The sequence below is a fragment of the Myotis nattereri genome (genome assembly GCF_964212035.1).
Source record: "Myotis nattereri genome assembly, chromosome: 12".
Lineage (NCBI taxonomy): Eukaryota > Metazoa > Chordata > Mammalia > Chiroptera > Vespertilionidae > Myotis > Myotis nattereri.
Window position 1 is genome coordinate 3,256,417 of NC_138087.1, and position 23,923 is coordinate 3,280,339.

At 40.1% G+C, this 23,923-nt stretch overlaps 2 protein-coding genes across 3 annotated transcripts in view; one reads left to right on the forward strand and one right to left on the reverse strand.

Annotated features, from left to right (window-relative positions):
• Positions 1–23,923, forward strand: part of CENPP (centromere protein P) — a gene marked incomplete at its 5' end in the record, with an annotated part of 260,881 nt that overhangs the window by 126,629 nt on the left and 110,329 nt on the right. The gene's annotated exons all lie outside the window — the stretch shown is intronic.
• Positions 1,679–22,394, reverse strand: ASPN (asporin). The gene is made up of 8 exons (XM_081103209.1): positions 22,178–22,394; positions 17,192–17,470; positions 14,350–14,462; positions 10,047–10,260; positions 8,945–9,055; positions 5,745–5,838; positions 4,905–5,043; positions 1,679–2,825 (listed from the first exon to the last, which is right to left on the reverse strand). Exons 2-8 carry the CDS (start codon positions 17,439–17,441, stop codon positions 2,628–2,630), a joined length of 1,119 nt encoding a protein of 372 aa, XP_080959335.1. The 5' UTR covers positions 17,442–17,470; positions 22,178–22,394; the 3' UTR covers positions 1,679–2,627.

Below are 23,923 nucleotides of genomic sequence, written 5' to 3' on the forward strand. Positions count from 1 at the left end.
TTAGGTTCTATAAGTGCCATGATATCACAGTTTTATTTTTATGGTATATTGCAGAAAGCTATTGGAACTTTAGAATATTCGAATTTTAGAATGATTGTCATTGTAATGTATTCTTTTTTTTTTTAAGGATTTCATAGCCTACAATTTTTATTGTCAGTCAGTAATTGTTCAGTATAATAATTACTTGTGTTTTAAGAATCTTTTATGATTTGCAAAGCATTTTCACATATATTTTTATTATTCAGTTCTCATAGCAACAGAGTCTATCAGTATTGCCATTCCTACACTTTATAAATGAGGCAACAGTTTCAAAGAGATTGAGATTTGCCTAAGATTTAAATGGAGCTGCATTTCTGGTTATATTCTTCCAACTCAGAGCTCTGTATCCTTGGATTGTTTCTGTTATATCACTATAATTTACCAAACAAACATAGCTGTTTTTAGAAATTAAGTAAATTTCTTTTAAAGCAATAGTTCTCAACCAGCCTCATTCTCCCCTCTCCCTCCTCGCCACCCTCCACACACATTGGCAAGTGTACGGAGAAATTGTTGGTTGTTGCACAGTGGGCTGGGGTTGCAGGTGCTACTGGCATCCTGATGAGTAGAGACCAGTGAACTGCCAGACATTCTGCAAAGGACAGGTGCCCCCTCCCCCCAGGGTGTGATCCAGCCCAGAGTGTCAGCATTGCCAAAGTTGGGGGTCTCATGAGCAAGAACAAGGCCTGTTTGCCTGTTCTTGACCTGGCTATCCAGGCACCTTCTTACATGTCTGTAATGTTTTCTACTCCTCCCGAATTACTTAAAATCTAATTTTTGAGGTAGTTTAATATAAAGGTGATTATATTTCATATATTTTGTAAATTGGGATATTTCAGTACTGTTATTAAGAATAAGCACTGCTAACAGAATAGTCATGGGGGGATGAAAAGTACATCATAGGGAATATAGTCAATAGTATTGTAGTAACTATGTATAGTGTCAGGTGGGTATTGGAAATAATTGGGGGTTTACTTTATGAATTATATGATTGTCTAACCATTATGCTTACACCTGAAACTAATACAAAATAATATTGGATGTTAACTGTAATTAAAAAATAAAATTTAAGTAAAAACAAAAGAATAAGCATTGATAACTGTGCTAAATATATTATATATAAACTAGAGTTTTCTGACAAGTAGTTCCCGGGTAGGAGAATAAAAATTAAACCAAAGCACAAATGTTTTATTTCAAACCAAAATTTTAATGTTTATTTGATTTTCTAGTTTTACTTAATGTAGGTTGAATGCCAATAAAAACTATATAAAGTACTCTTAAGTTTTATTGAGAGCATTTAGTTTCTGTGTTTCATTTAATGCTCTGCCTGTTTAGTTATGCCAGGTGTGTTTTTTAGAATCATCCAGTCTGTGCAGAATTTAGAGTGATTAGGCTCTTCCAACCACTAACTTACAGAGGGACATCTCAGAAGTATTCCTTCGTGTTGTGGTGACAATGCTGTGCAACCTAACCACTGACCTACTGCAACAGCTTAGAATAACTGTGATAATAGAAAATGTGAGTGTCAGAGTTTACATAAGCACTGCACATTTCATAGAGGTTTCATAACTGAATAATAATAATTAAAAAAGAAAAGCATGTGCTGTAGCTCAAAAACCAGCTCAATCTCTGTCGAGTTGGTCATATGCACTTACTGATGATTTTATTAGAAAGGATTAGTTTTAAACATAAAGACAGTAAGACTCTAAGACAGAAGTTGAATACATGATATCAATCCATACTTTACCATTATTGGAAATATTACAGTATTACCTAAGTTATTAAAGAAAGAATGGGAATAGTATACTGTATTCTTCATATCAGTGTGCTTGTTAATTTTGTTTTTTTAACAACAAATGAAAGAGTACAGATTTTGCTACATCAGGCATTCCATTTATAGTACAGTTCTTTTGAAAATATAAAGGGTGTCCCAAAATTCACACAAGATTTGAATTTTGCGTGAGCATTAGCAACAACAAAAATAAAAGCCTAATTTTACTTGGTTCATTGAATCAGATTCTAATATCTGTTGCCCTTTGATTTCAATCCCTTCAATTTGATAAGCATTACCAAGTACTATTATGGCCCAGGAGCAGGGACCATGAAGACCACGGCTTTGTGTATGTGCCAGCAAAGCGGTGGAGCCCATTTACCTGATGTGCTATTCCATACATAACCCTATACTGTATACTTTATGAATCAATAAAAAATACAATTTTTAATTATAAACCTGTGTTTTCTATCAAAATTACTTCTTGCGTGAATTTTGGGACACCCTTAACTTGATAATAAAGTGTTAAATACTGAATGTTTTATTATTTTGAGAGAATATTCAAGCATGAGATTTATGCAAAATCATTTGTGTGCATAAGAAAACTGCAATTGATGCTGTTTCTCTTAATTTAGATGTATCAATAGTTTTGCAAAATTCTGATGAAATTTTTTGTCCTAAAGTAAAGTCACTGGATATACCACATGGGAATAGATTTTTGCTTCTGAGCATAATACCACCATTATTAATAGAGCTCAAGTATCCTAAATGTAACAGCTTTTAAATTTTATATTAAATGGACATTATTCATTGGTAATTACTACTTTCTGAAGTTCCCAAGCTGAACACTCATTCTACTCGAAACACAACGAAATGTTGCTGGTTGTATTTCCCAGTACTTCATCGGGTTCTTGAATAAACTTATTGCACTGTATAAAGATTTCTTCATCTTTGGCACTGTTGGGCAGAAATCATTCACTCCCACTTTCGTAATTGAATTCGAATGAAGGAAGATTATCTGTTGTAGTAGGAATAAGGATGGATTTAAAATACATAGTAAATGTGAAAAGAAGATAGTCTATTTTTAGTTCATGGGTTTATTTTATACTGACTTGAATGTATTTCACTTAAAATACATGTACTCACTTATGCTTGTTAAATACTTAATTTAACAACTCGGGTCCATGCGTTATATACAGAAGTGCTCTATGTGTGAAGTGTGGCGTCAGACTCACGCCGAGGCCTGGAGCACTCGCCTGCTCGGCACCACTCTTCTCTGCACAGCTGCACGTGTGTGTGGGTCGCCTCAGTGCCATATTGGCAGCAATGCGTTTAAAGTGTTAGACACGAACAGAAGAATGGGATTTAATGCTTTAAGAATTAGGCTTGCAATGTGAGTGTGAAGAATTGTTAGCATTTTATGTGATTAAGGGAAAGAATTATAGAGCCACTTTTTTTGTAAGTTTGTTTTATAGAAAAAATATGTCTGTCAACATCTTAAATACATATCTGCAATACATCATCAATAGTTGAATCTTTATTTGCACCAATGGACAAAATACAATTTTATAGGCTGTGTATATGTCTTTAAATTAAAATATTACTCAGAGTGGACAATATAGAAACTTTCCTTCATTCCCTTAACATCCCTTTAAATTCCTTCTTTGGTCCTTTTGGGGAACTGAGATTTCTGGGAAGTAAAAACAATCTACTTAACTGACAGCATTTGACAACATAAAAAAGTAGGAGCCTTTTGCTGGACAAGCTAAGTGTTGGTTCTGGCTGTTAGGCATGAGAACTCGAGGCATTACTAAAGCCGTTCAGTTTGGCATTAGAGTCCCTGTGCCCTGTGTCTCAGGGATTCTGTGACGATGCTTTCTGAGCTGTGCATTTCTCGCAGCTCTGTCAGTGCGAGGGGCTGTTTCCCCAGCCCTGGTCTCACTGGGAATGGGAAGCAGTGCTGGACAGGGTCTGTTGTGGACATTCACTGAATTGGGCCATTATGACTTGTGTTCTTCTCTGTTTGTGTTATAATTTTATTCGATGTTCAAAATGCTAGCAAGATTATGGGTAGATTTAAGAGCTTCCAAAGCTGGGATCAGAGCTATGGAGTAAGTAGGCAAAGTTGGATGGGGCAGCTCAAGAGAGGAAAGGCTCAGGTCATGCTCTCTGGTTAACAGTAGACACTGAAATGGAGCATTTGAAAAATTCAAAGCAAAAGTGATAACCTTGAGATGAACACCTACATATAGCACTTCCATATTGATGGCTTGTATCTGACAGGAGTGTGGGTAACAAAACTTGTCTAAAGATAAATAGGAAAGAAATCTAGAGGCAAGTAGCTCAAAGCCTAGCTTTGGTCTCCACATGTTTTTGCTTCTTGGAAAATGAGAACATTGTATATTATAGCAAGGAAAGCATATGAAGAAAATGGGCTAAAGTGAAGTGGGGTTAAATAGGGATTCTTTATTTGAGGTCCATAGGTGAGAATTGGGGAGATCTGTGAAACTTTTAAAATTCCGTGCAAAATATTGTCATTTTTGTTCTTGGGAATCTCTATATTCGATTCTCCAAGGACTCCTCCCTCATAAGTTAGGAGTAGTCAAACTAGAGGGGAAAGATTTCTAATAATGAAGAACAAGAAATGTGAACCTATGATGTTCCAAATACAGACTTTTGATTTTATATTCTTGCCTTAATTTTTAAAAAAGCATACACTTCTAATCTAGCACCGCATTGGTAGTGAGAATACATAAGACCTTGTCCCCAGGGTCTGCCTTCATGAAATGTTTTCAGAGTGAAAGGACATGTGATTCTGCTTGGTTTCCTCCCGCCCAGCCCTGCCGTTGCAGAGCCACTGCCATCCCGAACCCTGAAATCCGTTGTGCGCCTACCCCTGGGCCTTAGTCTCCGCAGGAGAATGGGCAGGATGGAGATGGGCACCTGCGTGCACTAGTGATGTTTCTGTGGAAACCCTTCTCTCATGCTCTCTTCCTTGACCCTTGCTACTTACTTGGTCTGTGCTTTAGGTACTAATAAGCTTCATAAAAACAAAGAAAAGCACGCATATCTACAAACCACAAGTAGAATGTTTTACCTGGAGGTATTTCAACTCCTGTAATCCTGAAGGGATTTTTTTTAGTTTATTGTGTTCCAGGTGTATTTCTCTTATGCGTGGTATGTTAGCAAGACTCCCATTTTCAATATCTGTGATTCTGTTGTTTCCTAGGCCCAGCCTAAAAATGATATAAAATTCATCAACTCTTAAGCAGATAGTGTGATAAATTCAGCTCAAAACACAACTGAGTTAGAAATATAAACCTTTCCTATTTATATTTATATTTGTGTTCAGAGAAAGGTATTTCATGGTTTTATTTAACAGCCCTCTCCACTGTCAGAAAAATCTCTATGTAACTTATATTTTTAAAAAGGAACATTTGAAAAGTGTCATCTGCCCTGGCCGGCTTTGCTCAGTGGTTAGAGCATCGGTCTGCACACCAGAAAATGAAGGGTTCAATGCCTGGTCAAGGGCACGTACATAGATTGCAGGTTCCAGGTTCGATCCCTGGCCCTAGTCAGGGAACGTGCAGGAGGCAACCAATCAATGTATCTCTCTCATATTGATGCTTCTCTCTCTCTCTCTTTCCTCCTCCCCTCTCCCTTACAATCTCCCACTCCCTCTAAAAATCAATGAGAAAAATATCCTCACTTCTTGGGCGAGCATTTTAAAAAAAAAGCAAAGTGTCTTGTGATTCTACTTGGTGCCCTCTTTTATCACCAAGACAGAGTAGTAGCAGTTCCTTCCAGTTTTCCCTTCACACTCTCCAGTAGCATCAACAATAATCTTCATTAGGTCCCTATACACATTCTCCAGGAAATTTCATGAATATTCATCATATAGACTACCACTTACAAGTAGGATTTGGGGAACTTTTACCTTTGCAGATCTTTGTATCGTTTAAAATCCTCGAGTTCCACATTTGAAATTTTATTATAATCTAAATGAAGCTCTAATAAAGTTGATGGTAGCTCTAATGATAAGGAAAGAAATGTATGTTAGATCAAGTAAGATCAGCCTTATTGGTTATTTACTTGTTGAGATTCACATTATAGACTTAGGTAATTTTTTAGGGATCTGTTGTTGTTTTTTTAAACTTTTTATTATGGAAAATTTCAAACATATACAAAAATGGAAGCTAGTATTATGAACCACCATGCTGTTGCCAAGTTTCAACAATTATCTTAATTTTTCCAATCTTGTTTTATCTACCCCATTAGTTATGGATTATTTTTTAATTGAATTTTTGGGTGACATTGGTTAATAAAATATCAGTTTCAACTGCACAATTCTGTAATACAACATCCGTGTATTGTATTGTATTGTGTGTTCACCACTCAAAGTCAAGTCTCCTTCTGTCACCCTCTTTCACCTCCCCGCTCTTCCCCTAGTCATCACCATACTGTTGTCTGTGTCTATTAGTGTTTGTTCTTTTTGTTTGTTTGTTTTGCTTAATCCCTTCACCTTTTCATACAGCCCCCCAACCTCCCTTCCCTAATTATTGATTATTAAAAACAACTGATTTGTTTTTATTCATTTGCCTAATGATCTCAAATATATTGTTGATTTGTTCAAGTCAGTATCCTAATAAAGTTTATCCAAGTACATTTATTTGGTTCTTAAATCTGTTCTCCTATTACATTCTCCCTCTTCTATTGATTCATTTCAGATATTGATTTGTTTGAGATATGCATTTGTGAGTTGGGCTAACGACTTCCACAAGGTAGTTTATCATGGTCCTCTAGCCCCCTTACTTCTTAGGATCTAGCAGTTAGATTTAGAGTCAGACCAGATCACACTCAGAGGAGCCCTTTCCCTGATGGTCTGAGCAGTCATTAGTGCTGCTGGGTCCATTACTTCTGTAAGAACGGGAATATGGGCCGCTGTTGTTCCTCAGTGGTAGAGCATCAGTCTACAAACCAAGAAGTCATTGTTCGATTCCCGGTCAGGGCACATGCCCAGGTTTTCGGCTCCATCCCCAGTGGGAGGTGTGCAGGAGGCAGCAGATGTTTCTCTTTTATAATGTTTCTATCTCTCTATCCTCCTTTCTTCTCTCTCTAAAATCAATAAAAACATTTAAAAAAAAAGAATGGGAAAATCATGATGATTTTCCTGATTTTGTCATTCTTTAAGCATTAGGTGGAATTCTTCTCTAAAGAATTTTCCTTATTTATTTACTGTGTGATACAGTTTAACAGAAAAGGCAGCATAAATGCTCAATTCTTTCAAGAAATGAATTAGTACAATGCCCAGTGGTGACCAGTAAATTTTTTAAATATTACTATGAACACGTGGTTTTTTACTCTGTTTGATATATTTGGTCCATTACAATATTTATTCTTTTCAATTAGCAGTAGTTTCTGCATAAATCAAGAGAAGCATCTCCCTCTTTTTTAAATCCTCACCTGAGGATATTTTTCCATTGATTTTTAAAGAGAGTGGAAGGAGGGGGAGAGACAGAGAGAAACATCAATGTGAGAGAGACACCCTATTGGTTGCCTCCCACATGTGCCCTGACCAGGGCTGGGGTTTGAGCCTGCAACTGAGGTACGTGCCTTTGACCTGCATTGAACTTGGGACCCTTCAGTCTGCAGGCCAATGCTCTTTCCACTGAGCCAAACTGGCCATGGTCAGCAAACTGCGGCTCGCGAGCCACATGCAGCTCTTTGGCCCCTTGAGTGTGGCTCTTCCACAAAATACCACGTGTGGGCGCGCACGTACAGTGCGATTGAAACTTCGTGGTCCATGTGCAGAAGTCGGTATTTTGTGGAAGAGCCACACTCAAGGGGCCAAAGAGTCGCATGTGGCTCGTGAGCCGCAGTTTGCCGACCACTGAGCTAGGGCAAGAGAAGCATCTCGTAATTGCTTATTCTGCCAGTGCCACCTGGCCCATGGCAGTTACTCTGTGAATGCTTGCACCTTCTCTTCTTCAACCTGTGTGTTCTGACCCCAGGCCTCCCCAGATTAATTGAAGCTGGAATATAAGATAGTAACCAGAAAATTAAATTAGATTTTATTTTATTCTATGTCAGACCTGGTATTGTATGTAATACTTAGTATTAAAAATGTAAAGTATTATTTGTCAAATAAGGGTTTTAGTTAACTCGCTGAGAAAGGTGTTCTATTTTTCAACTCTTGCTGAAACATTTCCTTCCTATATTGGTGGCAAAGACTGATGAAGGTAGTTAAAACATCCTTATAAATATCAGTATTCTTCATGGCTGAGTTTATGTTGATTCCAGAATCTATTCTGAAATTTAAAAGTAAATAAACTAGAGAGCAGGAAAATAATTCTGAACTGAGAGTGTTCTAATTTCTTGAATTCTGATTAGTTGAACCTAATTACATTTATGAAACAACTACATACTCACTTCAATATGTAAGAGAAAAGGTTCTCTTTTCAAAGACTTTATATATTAGTTGAGCAAATGCATACAAAAATCACTAGAAAAAGTTCACAGAGTGTGCTAGCCTACTCTAGAATATTTTATAGCAAGTCAAAGAAGAGAAATATCTGCTCATGTGGAGGAGGCAGGGAAACTTCTTGGGTTTGTAGAACTTAAGGGGACTTCTCCCTAGGCCTGGAGAAGGTAGGTCACCAAAATGAAAGGTGTAGGCTCTGGAGGATAAGTGAGCAAAAGTATGAATTTGGGTAGAAGCTCATTGACTGCCAACAAATATCAGCATACTTTTATACAGGTATTTCTATTCCTGTCCTATCGTCAAACAAGCCTCTCCTCCCCTCCACACAATACCATTTATTATAAAGTAGGATTTTCCAAATGAAAAGGAAGAAAACAGTTTCACTCTCTTTATCTTAACTTGTCAGGTATGGTAAGGACTTGTTCATCCTGCCACAAGAGGCAGTGATGGTTGAATTATAACATTTAGGCAGTCTGCCTTAACATTTTGTTGTTGTTAATCCTCACCTGAGGATATTTTTCCATTGATTTTTAGAGAGAGTGGAAGAGAGGGGGAGAGACACACAGAGAGAAACATCAATGTGAGACACATCCAGTTAATGGTCATTTAAGGATGGCATTAAAAAATACGTTATTTTACACAAAGTGAACACAAACCTTTAGGAATTGAGGTCAGTTTTGCTTCTGCGATTCTGACATGGAACACTGTCAGCCCTTCAAACGCCCCTGGCTCAATCCCATTGCTTTCGAGAGGGTTTGCACTCATTTCTGTGGGGAAATGACATGACTTAGCGGGTGTTGTGTAAGGAGCCCACCCTGCAGGGATGCACATCCCAGAGAGCAGGAGCGTGCTAGGCTGTTCACTCAGCGTGTCTGCTTCTGTTTCCTTACTTCTCGGTCAGGCTCAGAAAAAAGACTGCTTTGTAGTTTGGACCACAATAACAGGTTTACCATTTTGCTTTCAATTACTAAATCAATAATTTATCATTCTCTTCCAACCATAAGCATGGTCAAGGATTCATTGTAGTAATATTACAGTAGAAAAAAGATCAGCCTTCATATAATTCAAAATATTTGTTTGCCAGTGTACATTAATTTGTTAACTAAACTTTTAAAATTATTAGTCAATAAGAATTGTTACTTGATTAACAGAAAAAATAACCAAGGAAATGCCAGTAAGTGAGGCTGTTTGGGAAGGGCAGGTACTTGGCTGAATTAAAGTGCATAAGTGAATAAGAATATTGGTTGGGAATTTTGAATGGGTGTTGAATGGGGAAATGGCATGGCTATTCCATGGGTGTAAAAGAAAAACAGAGTGGAATTTAAAATGTACAACAAAAACAATCCTTAGCTCAGTAATCTTAAAGCAGTTAATGAAAAGTTAGATGTACATTCCAGACAGTGTCTGAATGAACGTTCTGTGCTGTATTTAAGCAGTTTGTTCAGTACATTTAGAATAAGTACCACCTTTGAATTTAATGATTAACAGATTTCACTGATCAGGGAGCCGTCAGAAAACAAGAACTGTGCTACTTATTCAAGAGAGGAGCCTGGGAGCCCGTGTGGGTTACAAAGGCATCTTTCAGTGCCATACAGGTTTACATTTTATTTGATTTGTAAGTGGCTTATCTAGGTAAAGAATATTAGATTCAAAAAATGTTTAGAAATTATCAGTCTTAAAGGTAAATAAGGATAAAAATCTCTGCCTCTATGTATTACTTATCATTTCTAAATGTCTCATTTATTTGCAAAAACTTACCCAGAACATGTAAAGCATTCATCCCTTTGAATGTTTCCTTTTGTATTTTCTTAACCTTATTATCATGAATTCTGAGTTCTGCTAATGACTTAGGAAGATTAAGTGGTATTTCATTTAGTTGATTGTGGGACAAATACAATCTTCTCAACTTCTTTGTGGTTTGAAAGGCTTTGGGGTGTATCTTTGTTAGCTTGTTGTTGTTCAGGATCAAAGCCTAGAAGAAAGATAGAAAGTTGCACCATATTAGGAAGCAGATTAACCTGCCAGTATACTGAGTTGGAAGAGTGCAAAGCTTTAATGAGTGGTTTTTGTGTCTTTGGTTTATTTGAGGAGATGATGTGTTCACATGGTTGAGGCCCCTCTAGTTTCCACTTCTCTTTATGGCAGTGGTTGGTAGTATTATCTTTATCTTACCTTAGAATCGGTTCACTCTGCAGAATTCAGTTTAACCTCACTTTTGTGTTACCTACTCTTTACCATTTTCCCCAGAATATAGACCCGTCGGCATAAGCTCCTACAAAGTGCCCTCGGACGTATTTCAAATACTGGGGACATAGTGGGCATCCAGAGGAATGATTCAACCCTTTCTCAGTTCTGCGGGACGTCTCCGTGTGACAAGTCCACATCCCTTAGAGGAGACAACAACCTGATAGTAAAAACACATGGAGCAGGTGACTCTGCCTTCTCCACCGCCAGCCCCTTGTGCCCTGTGGAGGGTGTTGGCTGCTATGATCTGGGTCCCCTGGGACCTGGGAACTTCAGAACCCAAACTGGGAAATCCTTGGCAGCCAGGGCTTGTCAGTCACCCTAGTAATTATTTTCACTTCAAAATGAACGTTGCTTAATCCTTATTTTACTGCCAGGTTTTTGCAAGTGTTTCCCCAGGGGGAGGGCAGGTGGTGTAGCATTCCTTAGGCCTTTATCCCTCTCTGGCTACCCAGATCCTCCCATGCTTTCAGGCGGCAGCTCTAGGGTCATTCCTCTTATGAATGTTGTCCCTAGTCCCATTCTACAACAACCTTCCTGTGGTTTCCAGACTGAGTTAATATGCCTTTCTGTTGTTATTCATGTTGTTGGTATTGCACAGAAGAGATACAAATAAATGCTTTGACAGTTAAATCCTCTTTATTGTTATGTTTAGCTATTTCCCGGTAGGCACTTTGCTTCTCCCTTTCTGTCTCTTCTTTCAGACATCATCAGTGCTGCTAGAACTTTTACCTGAGAAAAGGTAGGGCTAGGACAGGGGTGGGCAAACTTTTTGACTCGAGGGCCACAATGGGTTCTTAAACTGGACCGGAGGGCCGGAACAAAAGCATGGATGGAGTGTTTGTGTGAACTAATATAAATTCAAAGTAAACATCATTACATAAAAGGGTACGGTCTTTTTTTTTTTTAGTTTTATTCATTTCAAACGGGCCGGATCCTGCCCACGGGCCGTAGTTTGCCCACGGCTGGGCTAGGAGAACAAATGAAACTACAGTTGTTACCAAATGGTAACGTGTCCTCCTTTCTGAATGCATGATGCCAGTTATAACTTTGTTCTCTTTTCATTTGGTTACACTGCAGTGTGCAGTCAGGCGAGGGCGGGGCGGGGGGGGGGGACAAGGGGAGCGGGGGGACATAACAACTTGATGAACCTTCACTCAACCCTTTGAGGTCAATTTAGCAAAAATTATGTCTTTCCTTCTGGTGGTGAGGAAATGGGCACAGTGCAGACAAGTGACTCGCCTGCTCTCCTGACTGACCCGCCTGCCTGCCCTCCAGTCTCCCTTCCTATCTGTGCACTTCCTGTGTCTGCACTGCCAAGAGCCCACAGGGAATGTGTGCCTCAGGCAGGTCCTCCTTCACGTCTGGGTGTGTTCCCCTCCCTGGGGAAGACATGCCCTTGTCAGAGCTTCCTAAAAGGGGGTATACGGAGTACAAATGGGGTGAGAATTTTGATGGCATGCCATCAAATGCTGCCCCAGCAAGTCAGGTGAGCAGGTTGTCTCCAGGTGATTTGTACTTTCAGGGTTGGCTTTCATATAACTAGAGGCCCGATGCACGAAATTCATGCAAGAGTAGGCCTTCCTTCCCCCGGCTGCCAGCACCAGCTTCCCTCTGGCACCCAGAACCCTCCGGCTGCCTGCAGGCAGGGCTTCCTCCGGAAGGATGTCCGGTCTAATTAGCATATTATGCTTTTATTATTATAGATTCCAAAAGGGGCAGTTACAGAGCCCTACCCAGTGTAGCTCTGGCTTCTAGGGAAGGCCAGACAATGAGAAAAATAGAGCCTTTTAGAAGCAGCCACTATGATGAGTGTGGCTGTGACAATAGGCTGGAGGTGACCTGTGAGCGCATGTGTGTGTGTGTAAGGATCTCACTCACTCTCTAATGCTGTGTTGTTCTTGTGTAAGAACCACGAAGCTAAACAAGTAGCTGAAGCATAATATAGAGAATTCACAGGATTTCTAAAAACATTTTTATTCTCTTTACACACAGGTACTGATGACACTGTAATTAAATAAATGTTTTGAGATATGTAATGTGCTCACAGGTCAAGTATAAAACATGTGCTCTGCAGCAGTACTTTGTCCAGTCTGGAAACACTGCACTGGTGGCAACCATAGTGAATGGCTGTATGCTGGCACTAACATGGACTCACTCATCTGGTCTCAATGACTGTTCTGAATTCCACCCCTTTTACACCTGGGCTGGGCTTAGAAGGTAAGCTGCCTTCCCAGTGGACACTTCTGAGGGAGCCAAGATTTGAGCACAGTTGTGCCTTACTGTAGAGCACTGCACTCACCCTCCAACACAGTGCCCCCTCGAAACTGCGCCCTAAGAGACCATCAAGGCGCCTAAGATGGCTTTGCCGTCTTCTTATTCTTCCTTCCCACACCTTGACAAGACTACATGTGGAAGAAGTCCCTGGAATACTCCTAAAGTGCTGACAAATTAAGTTTAAAACTTTTTATGGTTTTGGTATTAAATATGACATTAAATATTCTTGTGGTCATATAGTTGAAAATAGGTTAAGAAATGGTAGAAGCATTCATAGGCTCTATTTCCAACTTATGAGGGTAGAATGATGGCCTTGCCATCTCCACAGTCTCTGTGGTCTGTCCTGAACAGGCAGACTGGATGGATCCTGGGTGGAATCCATTGTGCCATTTCTGTTTCTGACTGTCTTAATATTTAAGTGACACCTTGGTTATATGATAAATATATGCTCTTCCAGTTTCTCTGTCCCTTTCTCTCTCTCTCTCTCTCTCTCTCTCTCTCTCTCTCTCTCTCTCTCTCTCTCTGTCTCTCTCCCTCTCTCTCTCAAACTGTGGTATGTATGGGCTTAACCACATCTGAGCTGTCTGCATGGTACATTTGAAAGGCCCCAGGAGCCCAGATGTTGGAAGTGCAGAGAAGAGACTGACTTTGCAGGGGGCTGACCTGGCTCCCTTCCAGGCAGGTTTGGGATGAGGACTGAGCAAGAGAGCCTACTAGAGAGCACCCCTCTTGGTGCCTAGGACAGGACCAGCCTGATCTTTTAGCTGAAGGAGGTACCAGGCTACTTGGATGGCAGCAGGAGCCATGTGGGCGTGGTGCCTCTGCCTTCTCCTCTATCTTCACTCCAGCGCAGCATGAGGATGGGGAAAGTAGCCTGGAAGAGCAGAACTGGCTGAGCGCCGTGCTGAGGGGAGAGGGACACCCTATGACAGTGCGGAGTCAGGCTCTCCCCAAACTTAATTGCAAATTAAATTAGAAATTTTACTTGCCAAAACCTAGAGTCTCAAAATGTAAAAATTAGAAATAAAAATCTTTTAAATCTTAGAAAATGAAAATGTTAATAAGTACAGTAAAGATTTTTTAAAAAAATCTTTCAAGGTCTAGAGAAAAAAGCCATGAAAATATATATTGTCATTTAGATATATTGCATGTGGCACTGTTAGACATTTATGGTGCCTTAAGTCAATTGGTTTGGGTACCCATTTCGTTAACACTGTATGCTAAAAAGTTCCTGTAAATACTCATAATGTTATTCATGTTAGTGTATAGTGACTGTGACTACCTAAATAGATCATAAGCTCATTTAACGACCATTTAGTTAATTCTTATCCCACTGCCTTTCACCTGATTGTTTTCAGTAAACATCAGTTGAATTAAATTTATAATTTTTCATTAACCAGAACACCACTGAATAGCCAAGTTTCTGTTCTCCTTCACGCAGAAAAGTTAGACTTACTTACACAAAAACAATACGAGGATTATTTTAGCAGTGATAGAGATTTTCACGTAAATATTTGAAAATATGAGCATATATTCTTACATAAAGTGAAGTGAGTCCTTTAAAATCATTTTCTTTGATTTCCTTAATTTTATTGTTTTGAAGGTCAACCATTCGAGTATCCAATGGAATGTTGCTTGGGACAGAGGACAAGCCTGAGAAATAAACAAACGTTAGATGTACACTCTTTGCTTAGAGGAGATGGCTGATATGTTAGGCTGTGCACTTGTTAAAGTCCATGGTTACCATTAATAACAGATGACTTAACATGTAACGTATGACAAAAACATTGTGTTTTGGAAAGGCCTAGACCTTTTCCAGTCATTTATCTTTACGAGATGTCTGGCTGGTCCAGCCGTCACCGCTGGACTGCTGCCTGGGGCCCTGGCCTGGAAGAGGCTCTAGGGAGGCTAGCTTCTGTGGGTGCACTTTGACTGAGGAACATTCTAGTTCTTTGTAAATTTTTGGTATGTTGTGCTACTAAATTGGAGCCTATGGGTTTTGATCATTTTAAGAAACTACATCTTCTTTGTGTAGGTACTCAATAAATATTAACTCAATTATTTTTAAAAAGGCTTAAATGATTTTTCCCTCTTGAATTAAAAAACAAAAAACAGCTCTAGCCGGTTTGACTCAGTGGATAGAGTGTTGGCTTGCAGACCAAAGGGTCCCAGGTTCGATTCTGGTTAGGGCTGGTGCAGAAGGCAACCTCTCTGTCTTTACCTCCCTCTCCCACTCTTCCACTCTCCCTAAAAATCAATGGAAAAATATCCTCGGATGAGGATTAAAAAACAACAACAAAACAAAAAAACTAGCAGAAAATTACCAGGAACTGTAATGGTGCATGTCTTCCTTACTTATTTTGCTTTTTCTAGATGGCTGAACGTACCCAACCCTGCTCATTGTCAGACTTTCCATACAGTAGTTATCCTGATGAGTATGGGGTCTTTTATTTTCCTCATATTTTATTGTTCAAATGTAACATGTAGAAAAGCTGAAAGAATTTTACAGTGAAAACCCATATTCTTTTTTTACCGTCAGCATTTTACTATACAAACTGTCCATCATTTCATCTTCTTTTCTGCATTTTAAAGGGAGTTTTGGATGTTAGTACAGTCAGTGGAGCTATCCTTACTCCTGAAGGGCAGTGTTACATTTAATAGCCTCGCTGAGGACTTCAGTATCTAAATCTTGTGACTATGAATAATTTCACAGCCTTCTTTCCTTACTTTAAGGTTGACAACTCTTTTAAGAAGTTGGACCATAGATAGGAAAAGGGAAAAGGGGTTGCTAACGTGATGGGCTAACAAGTTAGCATTTTGTTAGATGATTCTGGTTTGAGAAAATGAAGTGGAAGGTCTTACAGGAAGCTGGGCGTTCTGCAGAAGGGCCTGGTACCACGGGTGCTGACAAGCTTCCTCCCACCCTGCCTCTGATGAAATTAGGAGGGCTGAAAAGAATTCCATGTTCTGAGGGAGAAGAGTGGCAGGTACCCAAACGCTTTTCGTTGTCAGTGTCATGGGGAGGTGCAGTGTCTGCTGCTAATGGTGAGGTGTCATATTAAGGTCTGTGCCAGTACAGATTTCATTCAGTAGATTTTTATTTTATAAGCTAATGTTCAGGGGAACACTATTTGCAGATAGCTGTCTGTCTGGAGGCTGGTGGTTTGCAGCTCTCTGATGACAGGCTTGTCCTGGAGCAGAGCTGGGGAGCGGCTAGGAAGGCCTTGGCCTAAGGATGCCGAGCTGACAATGCGCATCCTCATAGTCCTAGCCACGGTGAGCCAGCCCAGTTCACACCCAGTGGTGCCAGTGTTTCTTGCCTGGGATGCAGCTTAGAAATGACAGTACATTCTGATATTTCCTAACTATAGCCGTTTCTCATGACAGGGTCTGTCTCAGCCTCTGAGTGTCTGCTTTCTGTTGCTCTTCCACACTCTTGCTGCCGTGCTTCCAGACTGCTTTTCTCAAACATCACTTCATCTTATCATCCCCATCACAGCAATGCCAAAGGTAGAGCTTAAAAATCATTTCTTTCTAACCTATATATTCCATTAAGATTTTCCCACTGTTCCTAGTTCATAATCTTAACGAATGCTTTTTGTTCACCTCTCGTACTGTCCTTTAGTAGCACACTTGTTAAAGTCTCTGGAGTGGATTGCAACAAGCTTTGGCCAGTCGCCAAGTGCCATAGCCACAGGACGAGGCACCAAGTGCGCAGACGCACTCTGCCAGTGGCTCTGATGGTCCTGGCCTCTGTGGAGGGGTGCTAGACCTTGGCTTCCTGAAGTGTGACACATTTGAGTCACCCCTCTTTTGGAAATAGCTGAATACAGCAACTCTTCATGTAAATCCTATCACATCCTCTTTTTGAGCAGGGTCTGAGTGTGCCCCTCTATTTGAGAACACATTAAAGTATTAAAAAAATAAAATAGCAGAGAATTACACATTTTTAACAGACTTTAAAAAGTAATTTAGTTCAGCCACTTCTTGTATAGACACTTCTATACTCAAATCACTAAAAACAAATAGGGAATTGTCTTTAAATGAGACTTCACAACTCTGTAACCTGTTCATTGTTCTGGACAGTTGATTAGTTTTTTAGTGTAAAGTTTTACTAGAAAGCACAATCTCAACCTTCTGGTACCCTAAGGTGAAGAAACTGCAGTAACATCCATTCCTTCTGAAGGAAATGAAATTGAAGCATTTTGGTTCAAATTTGGGTAGAGAAGTAAATGTTTTATATATGAAATTCTCATGGTTTTCCTCTGATTTTCTAGATTTTTAAAATAAGTTTGCATGTACTTTGTGGTTTGTTATACTTTTCAAAAATTAAATTTTGTCAGAATAGCATTGTTCTCCAAAACACGTTGACATGTTCTTACCTAGATCAGAACAGTGCACAACTCTTGAGTAGCATTGGCATCCAAACGGACATGTTGGAAGCAGATCGAATGGGAAGAAGGGGTTAATTGGCTCTCTTGTTGGAAAAAGAGAGTTGTCAACATCACCGTCACCATCACCTTCATCTTCCATGTCCTTCAGCATCATATTCTTCAGCGTCATGTATGAAGGACGAAATAAGGGTTTGGCAGAGCACAAAGCCAAGAAAACCAGGAGCACACACTCCTTCATGTTGTCTTGTGGACAGGGCCAGTCTAAGACTAAGTAGACATTGAAGATGAAGTTAACAGTGAAACACAATTCTGCAACTGAACTTGTCTCAGAAGTGCCATTCTTGTCCACCCGAGAGTAAATTTTGCAACCTTTTAGAAAGCAATTCAGCAGTATGCATTCAAAACTTTAAAAAGATCTTTGTTTTTCATCCAGTATTTATGCTTTTAGAATCTAATCTCAGGAAGCAATGCTAATGTGCATAAAGATGTTCATTATAGAATTATATATGACTAGAGTCCTGGTGCACAAAATTTGTGCATTATAGAATTATATATGACTAGAGTCCTGGTGCACAAAATTTGTGCACTTGGGGCAGGGCGTGGTCCCCTCAGCCAAGCCTGTGGCGCCTTGCAGTCCAGGAGCCCTCAGGGAATGTCTGAGGGAATGTCCCCTTAAGGGGAGCGGGCCTAAGCCAGCAGTCGGACATCCTTAGCACTGCCGCAGAGGCAGGAGAGGCTCCTGCCACTGCCACTGTGCTCGCCAGCCGTGAGCCCAGCTTCTGGCTGAGCGGCGCTCCCCCTGTGGGAGTGCACTGACTACCAGGGGGCAGCTCCTGCATTGAGCGTCTGCCCCCTGGTGGTCAGTGCGTGTCATAGCAACTGGTCATTCCACCATCGGGCAAAACCGATTCCCTGACATCCCCCGAGGGGTCCCAGATTGTGAGAGGGTGCAGGCCAGGCCAAGGGTCCCCAATGGTGCACAGTCGGGGCTGGGGAGGGACGCGGGAGGTTGGCCAGTCGGGGAAGGACCGCAGGAGGGCTCTAGGTTATGTCTTACTCTGTCCCGATCGGCTGGACCCCAACAGCAAGTTAACCTACCGGTTGGAGTGTCTGCCCCCTGGTGGTCAGTGCACGTCATAGCAACTGGTCCACCGGTCGACTGTCTGCCCCTTGGTGGTCAGTGAACATCATAGTGAGCAGTTGAGCAGCCTTAGCATATCATTAGCATATTACACTTTGATGGGTTGAACCACTGACCTGATGACCGGACACTTAGCATATTAGGCTTTTATTATATAGAATAGCAAAAAATTAAAAATGGCTAAAGGGAAATAGTAAAGTGAAATATGGTATATTCTTGAAATACTTTGTAACCTATAAGGTATTTTCACAGCCCCAGCCGGCTTGGCTCAGTGGATACAGCGTCAGCCTGCGGACCGAAGAGTCCCGGGTTCAATTTCCGGTCAAGGGCACATGCCCAGGTTGTGGGCTCAATCCCCAGCAGGGGGCATGCAGGAGGCAGCCAATCCATGATTCTCTCTCATCATGGATGTTTCTCTCCCTCTCCCTTCCTCTGTCTGAAATCAATAAATATATATTTTTTAAAAAGATATTTTCACAGATGTTTAAAATTATGAAATATTATTTTTAAAGGAAAAACAAATATAAAAATTTATACTTAGCAAACAAACAAAAACCCCGACACAAATATATCTAATTGATGATAATCTCTGGGTGGTAGAATGATGAATGACTTCTTGTGTCTTTTTCTTTTTTTACTTTTATAGTGAACAGTAAGTGCAACTTTTAAAAAAAATTGATTTTGAGAGACAGAGAGGAAGGGAGAGGGAGAGAGAGAAGCATCAGTGTGACAGTGACACAGAGGTCAGCTGCCTCCTGCATGCCCTCCATTGGGGGTCAGGGATTGAGCCTCAACCTGGGCAGGTGACCGGGGATGAAACCAGCTACTTTTGAGTGCACAGGACAATGCCCAGCCAACTGAGCCACACATCTGGGGTTGATAGGAAATTCTTTTTTTTTTTTTTAAATATATTTTATTGATTTTTTACAGAGAGGAAGGGAGAGAGATAGAGAGTTAGAAACATCGATGAGAGAGAAACATCGATCAGCTGCCTCCTGCACATTTCCCACTAGGAAAGTGCCCGTAGCCCAGGTACATGCCCTTGACCGGAATCGAACCTGGGACCCCCCAGTCTGCAGGCCGACGCTCTATCCACTGAGCCAAACCGGTTTCGGCATGGAAATTCTTTATGTTAAAACCAAGGATGTTTTCTGGCAAATTTTTCTCTCTTTACTAATTTTGCCTTCTATTAGCCATGTAAAATTAATCTTATATTTTTGTATTCTTATGTTCTGGTTACTTCAAAAGAGAAGTCAGGCGAACCTTGATTCCACAAGGAACTCACCATTTACAGCAGGGTGGGGAACCTTCTTTCTGCCAGGGGCCATTTTTATATATAAAACATCATTCATGGCCACACAGAATTATCAACTTAAAACTAACCTGCTATATTTGGTCAAACATTTAATTAACTCACCCCTAATGCTTTGGCAGGCCCAGACCAAATGATTTTTTGGGCCTATGGCCCTTGGACCAGACGTTCTCTACCCATGATTTACACCCCATCTGAGATGATACAGACTTGATAAAGTACAAGTGATTGTCGACCCTAAACCTTAAGTCTGTTTATCAGTAGAAAAATATGGAATGTCCAGGAGGGAATACTGCATAGTAATGTTTTCCCCCTATTATTCAGAAAGAATATAAGAGAATATTCTCATTTAATATGATGTGACTTTTAGTTGTTTGTCCTTATTTTAAGTTTTGAGTGTATTAATATGGCTTAGGCTCTTGCTTGATTAGTTTTGAAGGTATTTATATTGTGTTACTTATAAAACTAAAATTTGTCTTGTTCTTTGGAAGACTCAGTATTTTCCCAATATAGACCAGTTTTGCCAGAGTTTCTTACTCATGGAGAGCTCTGGATTTTGGTTTCAAGTTTCCCTTGATCAGAATAATATTTGGAATGTGATTTCTGTGCTGATCCTGGTATTAACGGAGCTGTGGCACATAGAGGCTCCTCCCTGGCCCTCTTTGCCTCTGATGAAGCCGAGGCCAGCCTTCTCACTCCTGCACTGCCCACCTACTGTGTGGCTTTTGCCAAGTCCCAGGCCCACAGTGACTTCCAGACAGTAGTAACCAAACTGTCCGAGGAGAGGCCAGGCTGAGAAGTTTGCCCAGATTCCCAGGGTTGACAACAGACCTAAGAAATGTCTTTCTGAAATTGCAAAGGCTCCTGTTTTCCACTTCAGTGTTCCACAAACTTGGAATGGAAAATTTGTCTAAGTGAAATGGTATTTCCTGTCAGACACTATTATTAGGGAAATACGTTATTGCTTTTAAATCCCATGCTTGGCAGCTTTTCCCTTTGGCTGAAATATTTATATCAGTTCACAAGTGCCAGTATATCAATGTTACATAACATATTCTGCACCTTCAGAGGTGGAATCCAGACTAAATTCAGGTGTAAACCAGGTCAGTTAAACATCCAAATATGCATTTGGAATCTTATTCACAGCACCTTTTGGTCATGGAAACTGATACTTTTAGAGACTAGACTTTCCTTAAAGAAACAGTTAACTTTACCTTAGAAGTATAAATAACATCTGATAAAAGAACTTGTTGGCTGCTTTTCCAATTTTTGTCCATCAGTTTTTCAATGCCTTCTAGTAACCTAGCTGCTGTCTTAAAAAGCAAAAACTTCTTCTTCATTTTTCTGCCGTTCCCTATGGTTCCTTAAGACTTGTGCTTATAAATCAATCTGTTTTTTCTCAAATCTTAGATCAAGTATAAAATATTCTGTTTTAATATTTTTAATATGTAGTCACTAGTTGTAATAGAGGCCTGAATGTCCCCTCATCTTCCCAGCACTACACAATGTTGTGAAATATGGGAAACAAAATATCAAGATGCTTTTGCATATGTGTGGGCTTTGGATTTACTTTTTTAAACTATTCAGTGATTCTTGGTGGGATTAAGTTTTAAAAGTACTTTATATTTTTTAGAGAGATCTAGACCCCTCAGGTTTCTCTGTGATTTAATCCTACACATGTGGCCACCGTTCCTGGTTGTCACACCTCTGAGTAGGTTAACAAGAAAGAATGCTCTGCTCTATTTAAATTATGAGGAAATAGAATACCAAACACATTGTTTGATTTTCTTAAATCTAAGATTTAATACAAAATTTACTTTGGGATGGGACAAAAGAAAACTTTGTTTTAAATTCTGACTTTACAGATTTTTGTGAAAAGAAGTTCCTAATTTTTTATGTTGAATATAGAGCTAGTTAAACTGTTGCTGATCATTATTCTTTCTTGAAATTATATGGATTTCTATTTTTACTGTACAGTGCCATTTCATCACCTAAGGATAAGGAAGATATTTATCAAGGGAAAATATGAACATTCAAATGTGTAACTAAAAATGAAATTTGAATAATTCATATATTTTTAAATACATTAGAAAATATAGTTTTACATTTCAAAAGAAATATTTACTATTTCATTTAATGTATTTGTGATATTCTCAAACTTCCTTATCATTAATTATTAAGGTAATATTATTTTCCTAAAAGAAGATACAGATGTTTGTTTAAATGATTTTTTACAATTAACTTTGTTAGCATTTATAGTAAAGCACAATGATAGTTTTTCACTTAGCTGTAAAAAAAAGTCACAATTATATTGAAAATAAATTCATTATATGTAAAACAAAAAGCTAGAGTTATTTTAGGTTGCTATGTAATTAAGTACTGATTTTAAAGAAATTAAACAAACTTTAAACTTTATCCTATAATTTATAAGCATTTATGTTAATAATATTAATGTCCCCTTAGTATCGACTATAAGGTAATTGTCTACTGGTACATGAAAAAAACCCTCATGAAAACATACCTTGTAAGAAGAGAGCAAGTCCTCAAGAAAGTCGAGTTCCCCAGCATGTGCCACTTCTCTGCAGGGATGTCCTCATGTACACTGCAAGGAGAGGAGGTGTCACATGTACAGAGGACCGTGTGGCTGCCCCTGGGGTAAGCTGCTTCCACAGATTAGCCCATGTTTGTGCCGAGAAGCAAGATTAAAGCTTGTTACTGCTCATGTGTTTTCCATCACTGTTTGTATTGTAGCCAAGACTTCTAGCTAAACTCTAGACGTCTACTGGAAGATTCTGAAGAAAAAGAGTGCTTAATAATACATGGCAGCTGGCCACTGAAAGTACATGAAGTCATTCAAGAAATCCTGATTTGAAAAAATATTTTATGAAATTCTTAAAGGAATGCTTACAAATTACAAATTTAAAAATTACCCTATATAGTCCAACAAAATATTTATCAACCTTAGTAAAGAAGATAAACATTATTGAAGTATAAACCCAAACTCCAAGTGTATCTGAGACAGGAGCCATGCTGTTGTTTCCTTCTGTTGACGAAAGCTACCGCAGAGAACATACTTCTCAAGATTTCCTTTCAAAGCTTTTAACCCTCCTACAGGCATGCTGGGAACTGCAGAGCAGGCCCCGTTAGTGCCCCAGGTCCCAGCCTGCGTGTTCTGATATGGCATAGACACCTGGATCCAGGTGACACCTGCTTGGATTTTCCCTTTTCCGGAGAGTATCAGGTGTTTTTTAGGGAGGACTCTGGAGCAGAAAGATGTCATTCTCGGAGAAGAAAGGCACTGTTAGCATACCCTTTCCCACTTACCCTGAGAGAATGCCCAATTCCTACATCAAGCAAGGCGCATCCTTCCAGAGAGAACATTGTCCTCCATCCGCTGAGAAAACCCTCCAGTGCTGCGATGCTGGGGTCCTGGCGCTGCCCGGGGTCCTGGCGTGCAGGCCTGTTCGCACAGTGAGCCTCCAGTCAACTGTTTGTTCTCCTGCTGTAAAGATCTGACCATCTTCTCCCTCCTCCCAGAGAAATGGCAGCTCCAGCCAGAGAGAGAGAGAGAGAGAGAGAGAGAGAGAGAGAGAGAGAGAGAGAGAACGAGAACTGTGGCTCAGGTGTGTCGGGTGGCCAGCCCCACCCAAATAAACTACCGTTTCTTGGGCCTGGAGGTGGACCGTCCCACACACAGGCCCCAGGAGCCGCGGCTACCTGAGGGTGGCGGCTTCCGGTTTCGTGAGAATGCTTATGTCCCGTTGATTCAGTTATGTGTAGTTCAGACATGGCTCTTGTTTTTGAACTAAACATGTTACCTTGATGAACTGGGAAATCGTGAAAGTTGAAGGGATTTTATTAACCTGAGTTCCTGAGGCCCTTGGGCATAATCATATTTGTTATGTACAATGTTTTATTTTTTAACTTTTAGCTGAAGTATATATGACAAAATATAAGCACATTATAACGGTACCGCTCAACTTCACAAACTGCACCCTGAGCAAAACCGCAGCACGGCCAGAGCCTTCCCAGGCCCAGAGGCCTCCTGGCTCCACACGCAGCCCTTCCTGGCGTCACGGGTGCAGGGCGGCCAGGCCGTGCTTTCTCTTCTGTATCTGCTTTCTTCATTCAGCGTTAGGTTTTTGAGACCCCTCCGGGTCCTTTTGGTTAGCAGTTATTTGTTCATTTTCATTATTGTATGGTGTTCTATTGTGTGAATATGCCACAAATTACACACTTGATATATAGTCAATGGGTTCTTTCCCAT